Below are 12,868 nucleotides of genomic sequence, written 5' to 3' on the forward strand. Positions count from 1 at the left end.
ATACTTTTTTTACTTACTGAACTGCAACTCCATTTATAACATTTGCATTAAGTGTCTTTTCTGTATTTTTGGCGGATATGTCTCTATAATTTAAAATACACCCATGATAAAAATGATAGAACCTTCATTCCTTTGTAAGTGGACAAACTTACAAAATCTGCAGGGGATCAAATAATGATTTTCCCCACTGCATCCTTATTTGATTTTTTGTTTGTTTTCCTTTGGGGGGGTTCAGGCACAGCTTGGCTGCAGAAATACTGATGTGCCTACTGAATGCCCAACTAGCACAGGGTGGATAGATGCTGCATTCCATCCCTTTGTATTTTGGCTATTGGGACAGCACCCCAAAGGCCCCTTTCACACTTATGCGACTCAAAGCCGCGCAATTTTACCGCAACTTTGTTGCCGCGATTTTGACTGGGCTTGAAAGTCTTTGGCCTTAGAACGCTTCAAAATCGTGACAAAGTAGTGCAGGGACGACTTTAAAGTCGGTGCAACTTCAAGTCGCACAGATATGAATGGTACTCATTGGAAATAATGGAGAACGACTTGTCATGCGATTTTGCAGTCCCAAATTGCATGACAAGTTGCACAAGTGTGAAAGGGGCCAAAAGTTGATTTGTGAGCATAGATTATTTTTAACGTTCTTTGTTTACATTCCTTACATACAGTTACAGTATTACTATTATATTGTTTCATAGAAGCAATAGAGAGTTTAATATGGAATAATATGGGGAGCAAAACATTCCAGATAACAAGAAAGGTCATGGCTTACCTGGCGTGTATCCCCAGGGTTCATAGTAAGAAGGGAAGACCCCAAGGTGACATCCACGCACAAACTCCTCGTAATCCACTGGTAAAAGTGGGCTTGTAGAGGAGAGGAACTCTGGATGGAAAATTACCTGAGAGGTACATAAGAAAAAAAAAAAAAAAAAAAACAAGAAAAGAGATAAAAAGGCAGAGTCAATGAAAGGGTGTGAACAACTAAAACAAAAAGAAAAGAACACAGAATTACAAATACTGCCTAACAAGCCTCACTCCATGGACATTGCATGGAGGATGATCATCAAGCCTGAAACCTCAGTATGCAGGTTGGAAAAAATTGCACTGTAAATATTAGGCTATATCAGTACTTTATATCAAAGGTTCTTGATGTATACCCTGTCTAATTCTCCATGCAGAAAGGAGAGGATTGAGGTTTATTGCAGCTCTGAAAAAAGACAGGACTGATTACGGAAGGAATACTACAGCCAAGAGCTTGGTGGATGGAGCTTGCAGCCGGGAGCTTGGTGGATGGAGCTTGCAGCCGGGAGCTTGGTGGATGGAGCTTGCAGCCGGGAGCTTGGTGGATGGAGCTTGCAGCCGGGAGCTTGGTGGATGGAGCTTGCAGCCGGGAGCTTGGTGGATGGAGCTTGCAGCCGAGAGCTTGGTGGATGGAGCCTACAGCCAAGAGCTTGGTGGATGGAGCTTACAGCCAAGAGCTTGGTGGATGGAGCTTACAGCCAAGAGCTTGGTGGATGGAGCTTACAGCCAAGAGCTTGGTGGATGGAGCTTACAGCCAAGAGCTTGGTGGATGGAGCTTACAGCCAAGAGCTTGGTGGATGGAGCTTACAGCCAAGAGCTTGGTGGATGGAGCTTACAGCCAAGAGCTTGGTGGATGGAGCTTACAGCCAAGAGCTTGGTGGATGGAGCTTACAGCCAAGAGCTTGGTGGATGGAGCTTACAGCCAAGAGCTTGGTGGATGGAGCTTACAGCCAAGAGCTTGGTGGATGGAGCTTACAGCCAAGAGCTTGGTGGATGGAGCTTACAGCCAAGAGCTTGGTGGATGAAGCTTACAGCCAAGAGCTTGGAGGATGGAGCTTACAGCCAAGAGCTTGGTGGATGGAGCTTGGTGGATGGAGCTTACAGCCAAGAGCTTGGTGGATGGAGCTGACAGCCAAGAGCTCGGTGGATGGAGCTTACAGCCAAGAGCTTGGTGGATGGAGCTTACAGCCAAGAGCTTGGTGGATGGAGCTTACAGCCAAGAGCTTGGTGGATGGAGCTTACAGCCAAGAGCTTGGTGGATGGAGCTTACAGCCAAGAGCTTGGTGGATGGAGCTTACAGCCAAGAGCTTGGTGGATGGAGCTTGGTGGATGGAGCTTACAGCCAAGAGCTTGGTGGATGGAGCTTACAGCCAAGAGCTTGGAGGATAGAGCCGAACTTATTTATCCCTTTGAGTGACATCTGAACTGAGAGGGTCAATGCTAGGTTCCACTTTTTAGTGTTTGCTTATCTCCAGCATACATCCAGGACTCAGAAGATCTTTTAGGGATTCCGAAAGTAAGTGAAGGTCCTCAAGGATTAGAGACTTGCAGCCAATAAATCAGGAACACAAAAATAATTATCTTCCAATTAGCTCACCCCCTCCCACCACAGTTTGATCTTATGTGGTATGGCAGATTTCAGACACTTTCTTGTTATAAAGGATTTCAATGATGCACACAGCAGTGCGGGAACAACAGACAAGGCATAAAAAAACATATACAAACAGAAAGCTTAAAGGTTTAGTTAAAGGTTAGTAATAGACACATGGTCTTCCTTTGACAGATTAACAGGATAAACAAATCTGTGGCTTGTAGGGAACATTCAGGTACACACTGAAACATTAGCTGTTGACCAGATGTTCTATCATATCTTATTAAACACATATGTCAGGTTAAAACTGAATGTCAGACAAACAGCTAAATATACAGATGAAAGCACAGTACAAAATAATCTTTTTTTATCTGCCAAAGGATTTGTATTTGTCAATTCAGTCTTGAGATTTACGCAGCTCTTCTTCACAACACATTCCCGTTTGGCAAAGCAGAAGACCTGATTTTTCGCTGTTGCAATTGGGTAAATTTTCAGGTCTTGTCATTGGACGGTAAAAAGAGAAGCAGTACACCAATGAGCGTAACTCTCGGGCAACTCTGCTCTCTCCTCCTATCAGCATGTTGCTTGTTAGTACATGAGCACTGCAGCACACCTCACTGGCTCCTTGTTGCTTCTCCCTCTGCCAGTCTAAGCTCTGCTGTACAGGTAGGAGTGTGCTCTATAGGAGGCTGATGGCAAGACAAATTCTGGAATTTACACTTCTTGCATTAAGGAAAATAAATAAAATGGTGTATTAATAAATAGAGAATTAATAAAATAAAAAAATTGCAATCCTTAGATACAGTATCTATAGCCGTGAGGGGACAGACCTCAAACCAGCCCCACACACACTATAGCTTCCCTGCTCTAGTGTCTCTAGTTTCTACACCCTATAGTAGGAGTCTCCAAACTTTCAAACAAAGGGCCGGTTTACTGTCCTTCAGACTTTGGGGGGCGGACTGTGGCCAGTGTGAGCAGAAAATGCCCTGGGAGTAAAGAGTGCCCTATCTTTGGTATCAGTGGGAGAAACAGTGTGCCATTGCTGGTATCAGGGTAAGGAATAGTACCCCAATCATTGGAATCTGTAAGAACAATAGTGGTCCATTGTTATCGTCAGGGGGAGGAATAGTGTCTTGTATCAGTGGCAGGAATAGTGCCTCAAGGGCCAGAAAAAGGCAAGCAAGGGGCCGCATAAGGCCGTTAGGCCACAGTTTGGAGATCACTTCCCTATAGGAACTGCATTCGCTAAGGGTGGTTGGACCATGTGTCTGAATTGTATTGGTAGCTGAATTTCTCCAGCAATTTTTATGTTTGGAGCTGCACATATGATGGCAACCGCCATCAGGTACCAGGATCTGGTGGAGGGTGCATGATTAGGAATGATCTGATCGGTAAGACATTCCTATTCTTGTAAATGAGGCAGAGAGAAGAGGTAGGGCTGCCATCTTAGGAAGAACAGTAGTAGTCGGTGGCGAATTTCTGACCCAATTGAATAATCTCACAGACAACCAGTCAGTGGAGTCGTGGGCCTCCTACAGACATGAGATCAGTGACAGACTTGGAAGGAAGAGCATGTGGTCTGTGTTCTGCCATGAATGTTCCCACATAGGTCTCTCTCACCTTTATGCGATCTGTACTACTGTTAAAAAGACCGATCCTTCGAATAGTGTTTAAGATTGCGTCAGAAGAGTCATCGAGCATGTTGTGTGTGCAGACTGGAGGGAATGACTGTCTCTGTGGAGAAAGCACATTCATTTAAAAAGAAGAAGTAGAGCAACAGAAATGTCTAATTTTAATCCATTAAACTAAAATACAGATCAGATCTAATGGTCATGCATTCTTTACCACTGCTCGGTCTCCATACCTGAGTAGCAAAAATGGCTCTCTTCATCATAGTGAAATCTTCTTTATCCAGCATCTTGTTCATGTCAGGCAAATTCCCTCTAGAATAGAAAACAGCCAAGCAATGTTCAGCAACAGATCTCTTTCCTCGTTTGATACGTAAAGATAACCTTACCTTTAACATTACAGTGTAACACTTTTCTTCCAGCATGCCATGCATCATTCGTGTAACCAATTATGTTTCCTTACAACAGTTTCCTTCTTTTTCTGATTAACATCATGTTTGCTTCTGCTCCACCCTACATTTCTAAACTATGCTAGTTGCCATTAGAAATCTGTACAAGCCCTGTGAGAAAGTAGCCTATTAGCTCCTGGAGTTATCCCAGCTGACTGTAACTGCAATGAAGAGTTGTATAAAGTACTCCAAACCCATACTTGAGTAGAAGTGGAAGTGCTCGATCAAAAAGTGACTTGAGTAGAAGTACTAAAGTATTCAACATTTTTTTGTACTTAAGTATTGCAAGTAGTTTTTTAAAAAAAAATTGCTACTCAAGTACTGAAAGTAAAAGTATCAGTCGTTTTGAAAAAAAAAAATTTCTACTGAAAGTAAAAGTACAAGTACCGTGTTATGTAGTTATTAAAGAAAGACGTCAAAAGTTTGATCATCATATTGTTTTTTATTATTACAAATGCAGCTTTTATTTATACATACAGTAGCTTTTATTTTCGTATGCGCTGATAATACACATGTTTTGAGCTTCATGAAACCTGCCATCTACTGTTCTGGCAGTGGTAATTTTTATAACTGTAACGAGTAACTATGCAGCACAAAAAAAAAAAAAAAAATCGGAGTAGAAGTATTGAAATCATTGAAAAAATGTAGTGAAGTAAAAGTGGAAGTAGGAGAAAAAAATTATACTCCAGGAAAGTACAGATACCGCCTTTCGGTACTTAAGTACAGTAGTGAAGTAGTTCTACTTAGTTACTATACATCTCTGCTGCAAAGTATGCAGAGTACAGCTCACAGCAGCTCTAAGAGAGCATTGAAGGAAGGTTCTCCTTTTTCTTTTAAAGTGAATCTGTTGAAACCCTTATTGCATCTCCCCCCTTTGCACATAGCACACGTGGCAGAGGGGGCAAGATGGCAGATGCAACATCTCCCAAACCACTCCATACAGGGGATATATAAAAAGCCCTGCCACAGAGAACGAAGGGCAAACAAGTGAGCTGAGACAAGATTTTATCGAGCTGGGACAAAAGGCTGACCAGCACTGAAAAAAAAATGATAACGTACACAGAGAGTTGTTCAAAATATGTCTCAAATTGTAGTGCGCCAAAATTAAAGATCTAGAAAACCGTTATAATTTCCGTATTAGGGGCCTGCCTGAATAGGTGGAATAAAGCACCAGTGCAGTACAATCTATAATCCAAAATGCACTGCCAGAAGCAGCCAGATTAGACCTGGAAAAATATCCATAGAGCTTTAACGTTGCCTAAACTGGACAGTCCACAGACATTATCGTAAAACTACATTTCTATCACACTAGAGGTTGTCGTGAGAAATGCTAGAGACAATCCCGATTTAAAATTCCTGGGCCACGAAATTCAAATCTTTACAGAGCACTTTAACGATGCCTCATACATGCCTTTATTAAAAAGGACCCTTTCTTGGATTCTGGTGGCGAGACTCCTTTTCATTCTGGAATTAAATCTTCCAGAAGACTTTATTGGTGAAAGCAACAAATACCATTACTCTTTAGCACTCCCAACCTACAGTTGATTATAAAGGCGCAAATGATTGTCCTATGTTCAACCTTTTTGTTGTGTTACTTTCTAACCTGTATCTTCTTGACTTAAGTCTGTTCCTGCATCTCTTCTGGAGAGCAGTTTGTGGAACCTTCCAGTCCCCCTCTTACGATCCGCAATAGTACCCAATGGAGGGTGAGTGTGACATTTTTCATGATTCCAACAATGACAACATCACCTAATGTAAATTCTACTTTTCGACTGGTTTTACACAGTGTGCAAGGGCTGAACTTCCCACTGAAGCATATTAAAGCTTTTTCTACTATTGCTCTTTAGGTGCGAACATTGTGACACTACATTAAAAACACACATCCCTCAGTCATTCACACCAAATGATCTTCATAGGCAGTTTCCTGTTTGCTCATCACAAAGATTTCCCAGCACACTTACCAGCTAGCCTGCAGAAAAACGCAAATTGACCCTGTCTAACAAATAATAATTTATTTAGGTAAATTTTTTGCTGGCTAGCTGGTAATTATGCTGGGAAATGTTTTGTTTGTTTGTGATGTGGGCTGCCCTTCCAAGTGCACCTTACTGCACAGGCTAGTTATAGTTTGGGGTAGATGCCACTTTTTTGTAGTTGGTTGAATTTGATGCAGGGACGCACTGGATGCCTTCAGCTGCCATAGTGCTCCTGCTTGGCGTTCCTGTACCTTTAAGGAGTGGCGAGCTCCCTCCAGGCAAACCTGCTTTTAATCTATCCACTGCTATATGTGCTCCAATTTGGAGACTCAAAATTATAGAGCTTGGACCACAGTATACAGAGGAGCCTTGATTTAGGTACTGCAGCCTTTGCTATCCAAAAATCCTCACCGAATCCCACAGAAGTGTTATTCTTAGTATAGCAAACTTATTCAGCTGATAGCCAATCTTCTATTTCAGAAATTCCTGGAGACACAAACTCCCATTTTTATCCACAAAACATATAATATTAATGGAAAAAATGCTCACATGTGATGAAATCTCTGGGGTAATAAAAATACTGAAACCACAACATAAATCCCAGGACCGGACTCCCTAACGTGTATTATAAAAAAAACGTTAGACTTATTAACGCGCCATTTAACCATATGTTTTTATTACTTAAGAGATGGAGCACATACTCCGCATGAGAAAAAACTGGCTTTTTTTTAGCGTTATTGCCAGACCAGAGAATTCTACAGAGGTTTCCAAATACAGACCACTCTTTTTGATTAATTGTGATCCTAATATATTCACAATGGTGCTTGCCCTAAGTCTTAATTCATTTCTGGAACAATATATCCATAAAAACCAATCAGGTTTCATTAGATATCGGCAAACATCGGATGAAACATGTAGAACACTGAATCTAATCTCAATAGTTCATTCCAAATGGGACTCTCCTCTACACATACAGGCAATGCTACTCGCATTAGATCTTCATTAAACATTTGAAAGCCTGTCCTCAAACTATTTGTTTCTGGTTTTGGAATCTGTGGGGCTTGATCCCTCTTACAAATTCTACGGGCTCTGTATTTTACTTAAAGGATATAAATCTGACCCAATAGTTATTCAAAGAGGGACAAGACAAGGATGCCCCTTGTCGTCTCTATTCACCATTGCCATGGAACCATTGGCAGTTGCCAAATGCTCCAATCATGATATTAAGGGCACTTATTGTGGATCTCACAAATATACAGTAAATGTGCCAATGGACATAACATCTCCTCACATTAAAATACCCAACTTAAACTTTTTATTTTCTCGGAAATTAGAAATTATCTGGTGTATAAATCTGTAGCATTAAATATTAACTTGCCTTCCTCTATTGTTACACAGCTTCTGCACACGCCTAACTCTGCAAACTACCCAGCTTTCCTGGTTGGGCAGGACTCAGTCAAGACAGAATTCCCAGAATTTTATATTTTTTCAGGCAAATTCCAATCGCAATACCCGAGAGAGCTGATGAAACTTTAGTAGGGCCTCATTACATTTATATGGGGAAACAAATGCCCCAGAATTATTAGATCCCTGCTATACACTCCCAAAAATAAAGAGGGCCTGGGAATACCAAACCACATTATCTATCACCAGGCAGCACAGATTACCCAATTGCCCAGTGGTCTAGCAGGTTGCGACCTCCAATATTATGTCCCATTTTGGCATATTCCCTGGCTATAAGAGACAGACATAAGGTGAAGAAAAAGCTCCATTAGCCTCAAACGCCTTTGTCTCCTATATTTTGCAATGCAGAATTAATCCTGGGACTATCCCCAGGCCCCTTTCCTTGATGGGTCAATAAGGGCTTGTTTTACGAATAGGAGATTACTTATCAGGAGAGAATTTACACTCTATGGATTATAACATTATTGAACATTAAATGCCTCCTTCAGAAAGGTTCTGGAAAACTCCTGTAAAACTAGAGACCCGATGCAGAGTTGTATCTCATTACTTTATAGTTGCTGGACAGACTTGGAACGAAAGCATTCTTGTATGGAACATTAGGAAAATAACCTCAATATCACCTGGAACCTACCAGATTGGAAAGACATAAGCCTAGTACACACGGGCCAATGTCAGGCAGAATTGGCCAGTTCAATAGAAACGGTCCGACATTTGGCCTGTGTGTACTTGAGTCAGGCCGGCTTCGGTCGAAGGGGCATGACCGAAAAAGGTCTTCTGACCTGCTCCCAATCAGCGCTCTCAGCCAATGGCTGAAAGCGCTGACCGGAGTGTTCTGGTGGGGGGTCGTCTTTCTGCCAGAACACAAATAAACAGCAGGGGAGGTGGCTGTACCAACATTGGATTGTTAGTACAGCTGCTCCTCCTGAGCAGTCGTTTTTTTTTCGTTCAGCCCTGCTTGGTTGAACGAAAAAAAAACTACTAGTCTGTACAAGGCTATAGCAATCTTTCTTCTAACATCTCTATTAATGGTAGAATCTTATTATAAAACTCTCCTGAGATGGTATATGATCCCAACAAGGAAATAGCAAAGATGAATGCACAGGGCTTCATTCCGGTGTTTCAGGAACTGTGGCCAGACAGGCACTTTGATTCACATTTGGTGGCAGTGCCCCAAGGAGGTTTTGGATCAGAATTTCTCACTTAATCCGTTTAGTTACAAATGTGAAAATTTCTAGATCACCAGAGATTGCTCGCTTTTAAAAGCTGGACATTAAAATTTTGAACAAGACTAACCCTTGATTCTCCTACATGATACTAGCTGCTAAGAAAGCTATATCGTGGTGTTGGAATCAGACGATCATCAAGTTTGATTTGTTACACAAAAACTAAATGTGATCAAGATTATTGACAAACTAACATGCTCCCTCCAAAGCAACCAGAATAAATTTGATAAGACGTGGCAACCTTGGATACAATATCTATCACCAGAAGACTGACGCATGAGGAAGTGCCACCCCAACTCCTCTTAACACCCTTTTTTTCCTTTGTTTATTCTCTATCGTTTAAATTGTTAAGATCTCAATTGTTCACAAGCATGTTAAACTAGGTTCACACCTATGCGTTTTGTAGCGCGTTTTCAGTTTTGCAGAAATGCATTACAGTCCATTTAACATGGATTTCCTGTGGGTCACGTTCAAATCTGTGCATTTTCAACTGGTGTGTTTTTTGGAAAGGGTCAGGGACTTTGTCTGCAGCAGGTTACGTTTTTGGTTCCATAAACATAGATGGAAACGCATTGGGTTTTGCTGGTTTCTCCTGCATGACAGACATCGCCAATAAATGCAAAACACATAAAAAAACGCATAAAAAATGCGTCAAAAACAGTGTGTAAAAAAAAAAAAAACACAACCTGCAACGGGAAAATGCATCAATCTCAACCTGCAAAGGTGTGAACCTAGCGTTACTGTATGTGATGCACAGTTCACATGAACATTGCATTCACCCTGTTATGAATTCCCATTCTCCCCAGTCTAAGCGCGGTTGGAGGAAATGTTGATTGGGGTCACAAATTACTCCCCGTGGTTTACATGAAATCACTTTCTCGCACATATACTGTCAAAACCCTGATATGATGTCCTGATTTCCTGGCTATATTTTTTTTACGATAAACCACTGACAACTTGATGTAAATGTACTTTTCTCTATTGAACTGCATGTGTTTTCTATTGCTATTTAAAACTACGATAAACAGATTGAAATCTAAAAATACACTGACCATTGTACAAAGTCATATAGGTTATTGCAGCGAGTGTTTGAGGGTGTAGGTGAAATCTGTCAGTGGGTATACATAGCTGCCTATGGGAGTTTGATATATTAAAGTTCTCAGTTTGGAATACATTCAGGGATTGTGAAGGACATCTTAGACTTCGCATTCTCTATATAAAATGAGAGTTACAATAGAATATTTAGATAGTGAAGTTGTTAGGGTAATAAATATCAAAGAATTCAAGATCAGCTAGAAAGAATAACCCAGAAAGAATAATGGGTTTGTATCAAAAAGGCGAGTAGGGTCAGAACATCATGTGAGCTCACCATTAACCAGTTGTAGAATAAACTCAGTTCATTTTTCCCTGGAAATACAGATCACCAGCAATGAAATTAATAGGAACTGAGATTACTTTGGTAATTAAAAAACATGCCGCAATACCAGAGCCACCTGTAGATGGCACTGCAAAATAATTCCAGATTCCCAACCACTTGCCCCGGTGAAATTCCTGGCGCTGAAACGGTTTCCAATAGCAAGTTTGCACTTACACTAGCAGTGACTCGTACAATTTCTTTCCAAACTTTTCTTTTACTGCATTGGCTGTATCACTATGAAAAAAGACAAGAAAAGATACAGGAAATGTTACTGCCTTAAGGACACACACAGCAGAAAGCAAAATAACAATAAATCACCCTCCCCCTTTTTTTTTGTTCCTTTATTCCTATGTTCTTCTCGGCTAGCACCAGGATATATTCAAAAGTTGGCTTAGAGTTTGTTTTTTTGTTAAACATTTGAAAAGTTTTCAGGGAATGCACACCAATATCTGGAATCTTATGTCATGACTCCATTCAGTCTTATTTGGTCAACAAATGGAACCTTGATTATACCCGAGTGTATATTATGTACTGATTTTCTTGGTCTGTATTTCCCTTTCCTATAAATAATTTACAAAAAAAAACAAAACAAAAAAAAAAACATAAGGCACTGTGAAGAAAAAGAAAGATAAACTAGAAAGGTGTATTCATCCAAAAAAAAAAAAAAAAAAAAAAAAAAAACCACCACCACCAAAATGTCAAATTTTTTGTATTTCTTGACAAAGAAGCGGACTTCAAAATGCAACCAAAAAAAAACAGTAAGAAGAAAAACGACAATCCACTTTTCTCCCAAAAAAAACTATGTTTATTAGATTTAGCTCGGCATAAATTGTTGGCAAAAAATAGGCAGTGTGATCAATTAGATATCTAATCAACTAAGTAGATTTGCTGGTTTATTTCTAGGTCTAAATTTTCCACCATGCAAAAAAAAAAGGAAAAAAAAAGCAATTTACCACTTTTTTTTTTTAGAAGGTCCTCAAAAAGTGTGCTGTAACTACATTCTACTTATGTATGTCAGTTCAATATCTTCTGGTCTATAGTGACCACTAGTGGCCAGTTTAAAGTGGTTCTAAAGGCAGAAGGTTTTTACCTCAACGCACTCTCTGCATGTAGTTCCCCCCAGCCCCCTCTTATACTCACCTGAGCCCGATCTCAATTAGCGATGTGCACAAAAGCAGAGGCTTTTTTTGCTCTCTCCCTCCTCATTGGCTCAGACACAGCTGCATAACATATTAGCTCTTCCTGCTGTCAACTACAGCCAGTGACAGAGGTCAAGTCTCCCCGCCTGTGTCAAAAGATGCAGACAGCGAGGCTCGGGAGCAAGTCTGCCTAAAGCCACGTACACACGCGTCGATAATTGGCCGTGAATTTTCGATCGGCCGATTTTCGGCTTGTTAGTATGATGCTTCCGACAACCGACTCCGACTTTTCGGCCGAAAAAAATCTGGTGTGCATGCTATAAAATTTTTGTTGGCCGTCAACACAACGGCCAATTTTCTGTCAGTCAGTACAGATTTCGGCAGACAAAAATCTGATGAGCAAGACTGGGCATGCTCAGAGAAGAAAAAACACACGGAAAGTAAACCAACACATGACATCACTTCTGAAGTTGATTTTTGTTGGCCGTGAAAATTTGTGTGCAGTCTAGGCACATTCCAACCAACAAAACACCACTCTGCAAAAAAGGCGGACGATCGGTCGGCCGATAATCGTTGCGTGTGTACGAGGCATAAGTGCCCCCATAGCAAGCAACTTGCTATGAAGACAGTGGTTAGCTAGAAGCACCGACAGGGGACCAGAAAAGAGGGAGATCAGGGCTGCTCTGTGCAGACCATTGCACAAAGCAGGTAAGTATGACATGGTTTGTTTTTTTAAATTAAATTTTTTTTACATTTAGAATCACTTTAAAACGGTTGTATACCCCGCTTGGTGATTTTTACCTACAGGTAAGCCTATAATAAGGGTTACCTGTAGGTAAAATAAATATTTCCTAAACCTGCATGGTTTAGGAGATATTCACCCTGCATGCAGCCACTGACATCAGTGACGCATGTGCTCTGAAGGTCCGGCGTATGGTGCCCGAATCTCTGAGCTCCTTGCCAGAACGGAGAGCTCCCGCGTGCATGCGCGGGATCGTCGTCATCGCGGCTCAGGCCACTCACATCGCCGGAGCCCACAAACCGGGAAGAGACGCAGAGGGAACATTTCAGCTCTCTAGCAGTGATCAGGCGCCGCTGCAGGGGCTTCCTTGTAAGGCAAGTACAGTGGGTACGGAAAGTATTCAGACCCCCTTAAAGTTTTCACTCTTTGTTATATTGC

General features: G+C 41.2%; 1 protein-coding gene across 1 annotated transcript in view; it reads right to left on the reverse strand.

Moving 5' to 3' along the window:
- GYS1 (glycogen synthase 1) overlaps nucleotides 1-12,868 on the reverse strand; it is a 117,121-nt gene that overhangs the window by 13,917 nt on the left and 90,336 nt on the right. The window contains exons 9-12 of the mRNA XM_082273724.1: nucleotides 10,724-10,783; nucleotides 4,260-4,338; nucleotides 4,016-4,129; nucleotides 776-902 (exon numbers count right to left, since the gene is read on the reverse strand). Coding sequence (XP_082129850.1) covers nucleotides 776-902; nucleotides 4,016-4,129; nucleotides 4,260-4,338; nucleotides 10,724-10,783 — 380 coding nt within the window. The remainder of the gene's footprint in view (nucleotides 1-775; nucleotides 903-4,015; nucleotides 4,130-4,259; nucleotides 4,339-10,723; nucleotides 10,784-12,868) is intronic.

This window comes from Pelophylax lessonae (assembly GCF_965119305.1).
Source record: "Pelophylax lessonae genome assembly, chromosome: 12".
In the NCBI taxonomy this organism is placed as follows: domain Eukaryota; kingdom Metazoa; phylum Chordata; class Amphibia; order Anura; family Ranidae; genus Pelophylax; species Pelophylax lessonae.